General features: G+C 32.5%; 1 protein-coding gene across 1 annotated transcript; it reads right to left on the bottom strand.

Moving 5' to 3' along the window:
- Window positions 1-227: 227 nt before the first annotated feature.
- On the bottom strand, window positions 228-8,659 carry LOC148613932 (histone-lysine N-methyltransferase PRDM7-like). The gene is made up of 5 exons (XM_088587646.1): window positions 8,596-8,659; window positions 5,276-5,467; window positions 4,416-4,719; window positions 2,703-2,888; window positions 228-763 (listed from the first exon to the last, which is right to left on the bottom strand). Exons 1-5 carry the CDS (start codon window positions 8,629-8,631, stop codon window positions 618-620), a joined length of 864 nt encoding a protein of 287 aa, XP_088443772.1. The 5' UTR covers window positions 8,632-8,659; the 3' UTR covers window positions 228-617.
- Window positions 8,660-8,989: the final 330 nt, after the last annotated feature.

Genomic DNA, 8,989 nt, shown 5'->3' with positions numbered 1-8,989 from the left:
ATAGCTGAAATATTGCTGCTCGGACGTTAAACCCCAACAAACAAACAAACAATTATCTTTCCAACCTGAAAATTGTTTTCTTTAAAAAGGAATAGTACTAAATACGTTTTTGTTTCATAGACATTTTCCTGCACCAACAATATTCAGTAATATATTACAACAACAATAAATACAGTTGCTGAATTTAACAGTTTATTTACTCATAATTCATCATGATACATTGCACTTTTGAACACTACTATATGACTATGTTTTACTTGCTTCCAACAGAAGTCTGATCCGAAATAATCATATAACTCAATAAACTAATGTTGTTATATATTGAATATAACTTACCGCCATGTTCAGATCAAGAACTTTGTGTTAAAGGAAGGGGTGTTGGCTTCCCATCCATTATCCAAAAAATTAAAACTGGCTCAAACTATGAAAAAAAAATGCTTAATTTGTACCAAATTGTGCACAAAACGAAGAAAATTTTCCACCAAAAAGAAGCCCACCCCTGGATCCGCCAATCCTTTTGTTTAATTTATCTAACTATGTCTCTAAATGAACTAAATACAAAATTACTTCATATGAATATTACTCCATCCGACCTGTGTTGTGTCTGTCCAGTGGACTCAATAAAAACACATGTCTTTATACGTACTCCAGTTTTCAGAACACTTAATTTCCAAACTGTCAGTACAAAAACATACATTAACATTATCTACATGTTCAAATTCGTGATGTGGTTTAAAGTACTTTCCCATGTAGAAGCAGTATTCTGTAAGAATAAATAAAAAAATATGACAAAAATACTTATTAAGTGTTAATAGATAGAAGCCGATATATATTAACAACAACATTATACAAATGTACTTTATCATATAGAGCTTGTTTGAACTACAGTATTAAACGAATGCGAAAAAAGGGCGGAATAGATGAAAATCTGAAATTCTGTAAACGGCCCTTTTTACAATTATATAATAATTGTTACTCCTGAATGAAAAATGAAGAGCCGCTATTGAGCGAATATGTAGAATGCGGCGATTATTTGATTATAAATGCCAAAGATGTAGGTTTTTTCAGTTTTTATATGTTCTGAATGAACATTTTGTTTCTACTGAGACTTGTTTTTTTTTATAGGTAAGGGTGATTTTTGAATATTATAGGAGCACCGTGCAGGTCCCGGTGTCAAAAGAATAGGCCTGTAGCAGCGCCAAGCTTGTCGTAAAAGGCGACTAAATAGTGCTCAGAACCTTAGCCGGGGGCTAGGGCGCTCTGCCCACAGAGCAACTGGGATGTGTGCCACAGGTGGTGGAATGGGGTACCCCTGGCGTGTTACATGCTGGGATTGTCAGGCTATAATACGGAAAACCTGACCGCAATCCATAGTGGTGCACCGTGTTGGGAAAGATGCCACGTTTCTCGCACGTTAAAGAACCCTACTGTGGTATTCGATAGGAGTAGGAACCATAGGGCTCCGCCACAGGAGGCTAAATTGCCCGACCCTACCCACCTCTCCCTATTTCCAGTGGCAATCAACATTTGTCGACTCCACTGTCCTTGTGTCCCATCCCTATTTCATTTCATCATATTTCATGTTCATTTTATCATCAATTTCATGTTCATCGTCTGAATATAGCTGAAATATTGCTGCTCGGACGTTAAACCCCAACAAACAAACAAACAAACAAACAAACAAATGAATATTATAGGAAGCTTTGTGATGTAAAAAAATGGAATTTTCCATCGAATGTCTGTCTGTCGTGCAGTAACGTGTACAGATGAATTTACAGGACTTAGTGGACTATTTGAAAAGCCCCCTTTTAGCAACTTGTGATTAAATTCTAAATATGAAATCGCCTAAAGGCAACAAAAAAACTCCAGAGGCAGATATTGTGAGAGTACTAAACAGAAAATATCAAATTGGCCATTTTATTATAGACGCCTAAAATACTCAAGGGGTTTTGACATAGAAAGATATGTCAATTAAAGGGATTTTGTGTTGGGTAGGGGTACCTCGAGTCTTACTGTAACATTCGTGATATCACTAGAGCACTGAGAAATTTTGCTACATGCTTATACTTTTATGTATTCTATATTAATGTGAGATTTCCCAGGATGACTTAGAGCTCGAACAATAGAGTCAGATACATATTGACTTTATGGCCTAGTTGATATACAGATAAGCTCATACTGAAAAAGAATCCGAGAATATTCTTTGTCGACAAACTGATGGGGAAAAAGGTGCCTGAAAATCATAATGAAGTTGAATATTGGGATACACAGGGAACCCTCCCAGCCCATGGACTGGGGATACTTAGTACACAAATTTGTGTAGCGTTTCTGGTGTATAATATTATACATTTGTAGCAGAGCTTTTAAGATAATTATTTATATCATTTACAATAATAAATTGGTGGTGTAATGAGAGTTTTAACACGTGTATAATTTATTATGATTCCAAATGACAAAATGGGGAAATCCTGAAATATTTCTTAGCATCTGAGGTGGATAAGTTATTACTACGCATTGAATGTAATGGCAGTTTTAGTCTCCTAAAATATGTATATATTAACAGGGGTACCTAGAGATTCTAAGCAATTTAAAAAAATGCTTTGTGAAATGGATAAAGACGTTCTGTTCACTTTAAATCATCTGCTGTCTTGAGAGTTGGCACAAGACCGATTAAATTCCAGTAGAAACAGAAGTCCATTTACCTTTGCAATAACCACAGTCATCTACACCAGTACATGGGTTGACATCACATGCTACATATTTACAAATATCATGGTATGCTTCGAAGACACATGTTTTAGTGAAGTTCCCATTATGATTTGGTGGCTTTTTAAATGGACACTGCTGGTTAAACTTGTAGCACGTGGACGAGTATTGGACAACCTTTTCTATTAGATAAAATTGAAAAAGGTAATCTGTATCTACTGCAATAAATTAAGTTTAAAACTGTCTATAGTTAAGTTATGTAACAGGTAAAAAGTCCATTTATTTTACTTATTCAATTACTATCAATTTAAACAATATTTCGCTGATGATTAACTGCGATTTCGTCAATCTTTGCAGATAAGGTTTGATTAAGTCTGAACACAGTTTTGTCATGCGATGATCGTATCTTAAGACGGTGCAGCGTACACCGATCAAAAGTACTGGTTATCTGATATTCTAACCAACAACTGAAAACTATTCCTATGTTTTAAGTAGAGGTAAAACACAAAAACAAAAATAAAGTCTTCAAAAATATACATATAACAAGATTTTCTTCTTAACATAAACAGTATGAATTCTAATGCTATATCCGTTGTAACAAGGAATTCAATGGATAACACTGTAATATTTAGGACGCCAATGTCTCAAATTTAAACGCACGCGCTTATTCATTTAGAAAATCATATATTATTTCCATTGACATATTTAACAGTTGCATTAGAATGGAGGTTATCGTATTTTACTTGAAGATTTTCGTCATCAATCCGCCTACACGTCGCCAATAAGCTAATTGTACCACAGTCAAATTCACGATTGACGTCTCTAAATCTTGAAACACAATGCATTCTCCCACATAAGTGCACGTGTCAAAGCGGTCGATTTAGTCTAATTTTCTCTCGAGTTATTTAAATTTTTAGCTAAAAACCGTAATAAATCATTTCAATTCTAGTTAAAACAACAACTCGGCAAATTTTCTACTTCTTTAGAATGGTTTAAGGTTAAGACCTCTACTCTTTAATCAACATTTTTTCAATACTGTCTTTCTATCAACACCATCAATTGATGATAACTGCTACTTGTAGTTAACATGAATGCTTTTGCGTATTGGGATACAATTTAAAGAAGTTCCGTAGTTGTTGGGTTGGGATAATATACCTAGTTAATATAAACGTAATGGACAATGTTGCTCAATAAACTGAACTATTCATCATTTCATCACATTGAATTGTTCTAGTATTGCAAATCGTTCTTACAATTCCATTTGTATTGTCATTATATATCATCTTACATGCATATACATTGAATTATTTACACATGCATTGTAACATAGGCCAGGAATTGTTTAAAACTCTTCCAAAAATTGTAAGAAATTGTACGAATTTATCAACAGGACATCTTTTTTTTCGTTTTTCAAATGCTGAAGATTTTTGGATAACACCATTTGTAGAGATCGTCATCATAAATTGAGCACTTTGAGTAGAGTATTACTGCCTGATACTTTGATAAATTCTTGAGACACAGATGAGGGCAGTGTCGTTATCAAAGACAACTGCACATTCAAAGGGGTATTCAATTTACCATGATGCAGTAGTTTTAAGAAAATTTAGTGTTTATTGCATTGAAGAATTTAAAATTGGCATTAAGTACTGTGTGGTATTGCCCGGAGCATTATCATTTGACAATGCCCTCTTGACTTTTTATCGCTATACCTGATTGTACTGTGTTTAGGTAAAATATTTCTGTGGAAGCGTTAAAGCGTCCAAGATAGTCCTCTTCCGTTCTTTTCAGACCGAATGCAGCACCGTAATCTTCTCCATACCATATTAGTAGCTCAGTTGCGGGTTTTATACATTCATACGTCACATAGTACATTTCAAAGTTATACTGATGAGCGTAAAGGTTTTCCTGATCAATGGTGTTTGCCATGTTGACGTATCGTGTCCAACTAGAGTGACTTTTATATTTCCCATCAATATAACGGTATTCGTCATCCGAATTATCAGAGTAGTCAATCTATGGCAAAAAAATAGGAAAAGAAGATATTAAGGTTAGTTTACTTTAAATCAGTACTACCCTTATATATGATGTTGCTTTACTTACTGCCTATCATATCTATAATTAAGAAGAGTAGTTCAATATAAGGCTACTATGTATTTAAAATATTTTTGTTTATATTTGTTAAAGATACGAAACTGGTATGGATCCTTACTTTGTGTTAAAGGGTGAATTTCTGTTACACTGATATCGGACTTTCAGTGCTTCTTAAATCATAAAATAAAATTAAATTTTGAAGTAAAATTATTATTAATTGTCATAATGAGAACATCGTCCTCTATAACTTACCACGTCCCTCTATTTCTACGTATTGCAATGAAAAATTACAATTTATTCACTACTCTTGACTTAATCATTTCTATATGCACAAATATTTATCAAAATTTACAATTTCTCTCGTCTTTTTTGCCTTTCTATCATTATAAAAAATGGGCTTTGCCGTTATTTAAAACAGCATAATAGGACGATGGTTTTATGTTTCTTCCAGAAATACAAAAAAAATATGTGTACCTACAATCCAAACATAACTCTGATCCTCATTTGTGGCTTCTGCGTAGATAATACCTTCGAATGGACCAAGTCTTGTATTAGCAGGAATTGTGGTTTCAGCAAACACCCCAAGCCCAGCCCCTGGAATCGACGACTTTCTCACTGAAAATCCAGGAGGCGTTGTTCCAATGGCGTAGTCAGCGTTTCGATTCTCTGGCTAATTATATGAAAGAAGTATAACTAACAAATTGAAAATATGAAAAATCAGTTTAAGAGAAGAAAATGAAATTGAAACTAGAAACAATAAAAATCAAATCATATATCATCATATATGCACAGCTCCTATTTTTATACAAAACAAGGATCAAATAAAACTTGCGAATGTGACATACTTAATAAACAGTCAGGGGAATCTTATTGAAAGTTCCGCCTTTCCCGTAGATTGATTGAAGTGGAATGGATACGGGAGTTTCAAACAGTCTACCCTTTCAGTCTATGGGAATAGGTAACACCTTAAGAACAGATTCGGTCAACATTTTTGATATAGTTCCTCAACTAATGCATAAAATACGGTTTCATGGACGCAGACTAAATCGTTTTAAACGAAAACCTCGAAATAATAATACGACGGTTTCAAACCTGATTAACATTTACTAGTTCCATATTAGTCACTAGATTACACACTATTGTGGAGGAATGTGATCAAATTTTGTTCAGCACTCCAAATTATGAAACTGTTCAAATTATTATTGCTTACTGTTATTCCCTACTTTTCCCGAAAATTGATTATCCAGTAAATCACATTTGATAAACATTAAATATATATTAATTAAGGAATTGATTTTACTGGTATTTTATGGTATTTTAAATGAGCATGCTGGTCTCACTTACCACTTCTGGTCAAATAGCTATCCACCCTTTATAGTACCAAAAAAACACTGATAGTAAGATGATATTCTGTGTGTATTATGATTAAAAAAAGTAGTCAAAATAAAGCTTAGAATTTGTTCTTCAAAATTATAGTTGTAATTTACAATTCAAAATTGTATAAATATTGATTACACATGCTGTCATTTAGCAGAAAGGGTAAGAATGTAGATTTTCAGTATTATCAATTCAAGTCAATGTTGTGAAAAAATCCAACCATCATTAGCATTAGCATAAAGATTTTCAAAGACTTGTTTTCCAAGCTTAGCAATATTATGCAACATTAAGATATCATTTATCCTGAAAATTCACAGTGAAATGGGAACATAAGAAGTGGTTAATGACACGACATTAATGGAAACCATCCTTATTTATTTTGGTAACACTGAATTCCCGTATATTTGCTATATTAGCAAAAAAAAAAAAAAAACAACCGTAAATATGTCGTTAATTATAGTAAGTTAGGCAAAGATGAACATTAAGAAAAATAACCAATATCCTGAAATTGCATTTACTCAAAATATTAGTATTGTCCCGGTTCTCATGTTATTAAGGCAATCTGAATGTCGTGAACGACTGAATAATATAAAAAAGTCGTCAAAAAGGACATTAGTATTGTCCTCCAGCCACTACCAATTCGAACAAATATCGTAAACACCATTCAGAACTCACTCCATTCGCATTGTATAGATGGATAGAGCTTGTATTATTTATTCAAAACAGTTATGAAAATAGTTGTTATCCGAATAAAACATTTTACAGAACACTTTACTCCTTAGAAAAACATAAAAAGCCGAATCTCCCGAATAAACTACAAGTTGAACGAATTTGGCAAGGAATTTGCGTTTGTTCACACTGATAAAGCTGCAAATAATATTGTTATTTGACGTAAATATATATATTTAAATTCAACAGAAAGATATCACAAATTCACCTACATTCCAACTGACTAAATTTCAAACAACTAAAATTGTAAAAACACACAAGCTACCGCTACCTCTTTACAAACTCAACCTAGAAGTTTCGACAATGCACTGGTTTCCCAGACTTCACAAAACACCCTAAGATACAGATTTATTTCCTTTTCAAGCCATTGCTCTTCAACCAGACCTTATATTTTACATACTAGTGCGCACTTTAACGTTAAACGATCAAATGATAATTTTTTGGGACAATGTGTATGAAATGAAAATAGTGGAATTAACTATTTTTGGAATATTAAAAATTCGCTTGAAATGCTTAATAAATTTAATGCCCATGTGGGATCCTTCGAATCTGTTCAAAGTATTATTTTTCTACTCTATACACCACATTTCTACAATAATAATAATAAAAAATACAATAAAATAATAAATAAATAAATAAAACAAATCGCATATATCAAATATGCCCTTAATTAGTAGGTATGTGAATACATTTTGTACAAATCCAAACAGATTTTTAGTTATGAAAAACTTAGAAAACAACTACGATAACTGGAATTCTTTTGATATGCTTACAGCACTCAAAATTCTTGTAAGACTCCATTTTCGTCTACCATCAAGTCATTTGAATTCCCATGGAACCAATTCTGCACTACTTATTGTATTGTTACGGATCACAATTTATGGCTAGAATGAATGAAGTTCCTTCTAAACAACATTTGGTAGAAAAGTTAAAAAACACCTTCACATCTAGATATTTGATATTTAGGCGATATTTTGGGTCTTAAAAACGACAATTTTAATATTCATGATAAAGATATATATCCTGAAAAACTTTCTTTGAACAAAGTAAGTACTGATATTAAAATATGTCGGCTTTACTAAACCGTTGAATAGACTCATTCGTGAGGTATATTTTACGATATTGTAAAATTGTTAAAGATAGCATTTTGTGACCTTTTGAAATGTTTTTACGTGTGTTTAATTGCGTACATGTAATAGTTTTTTTTCACAGTGGCCAGATTTAAAATAGGGGGAGAGTTATAATCACACCAAAGCACATTTACCGCATTTTTAGCACGTCAGGATTTTTTTTTTGCCTTTGTGTGTCTTGTCTTTGTTTTTTGTTTGTTTTTTCCCGTTATATTGCTGTAGTTCATAAGGGCAACTATTTTGCTGTATCTGTTAATAATGTTGCTTCAGAGGAAACTGAAACTTCCATTGTGGTGTGAAGGTTTTCTCGTTCATTATAGACCCTTGGGTCTTGGGGTCTTGACCTGTTTTTTACACTTTGTTGGGTTTGTTGTATCTTTAGCATATTCACCAAATCTCAAAATTATCCATTCTCATTAAAATTTAAAAAAAACAAAACAAAACAAATAAAACAAAACAAAAAAACTGTGTTACGAATTTAACTTTTCCGAGACTTTCTGACATTCTTTAAGGCTAAATCTTTGAAAAACAAAAATCGAATATCGTTGAAATAGAGACAAACCTGTTCGTTCTTGATGACATAAAGTCCGTGCTCCATTGGCAGATTAGGATGTTCACAATCATAGCATGCTACAATCAATAAAATTAAATGGTAGTAATAATAATGATAATAATAATAATAAAATCTGTGATCACTAACAAAACAAAAACAAACAAATCTCTCTTACCAACAGACAATAATGGTTTTCTTCTTGTCCTATAAAATATATATGCAGGTTAAATAAAGGATTATGTCTGTTTAACTACACTCGTTTCGCGAAATATCAGATTCTGTGTTGAAAGTCAAAATAACGTTTGACTTAATGATTAATTGGAAAGATGATATTCATCATCCATTTTTTCTAAAATATATTCTACATACAAGTTCCCCAACAACATAAAAATGAAACAAGTTT

This window comes from Perna viridis, chromosome 6 (genome assembly GCF_037379345.1).
Source record: "Perna viridis isolate PV_CMFRI_1.1 ecotype Kerala chromosome 6, ASM3737934v1, whole genome shotgun sequence".
NCBI lineage: Eukaryota > Metazoa > Mollusca > Bivalvia > Mytilida > Mytilidae > Perna > Perna viridis.
The sequence above is the reverse complement of the archived record's forward strand: the minus strand, read 5'-3'. Positions and strand labels throughout refer to the sequence as shown.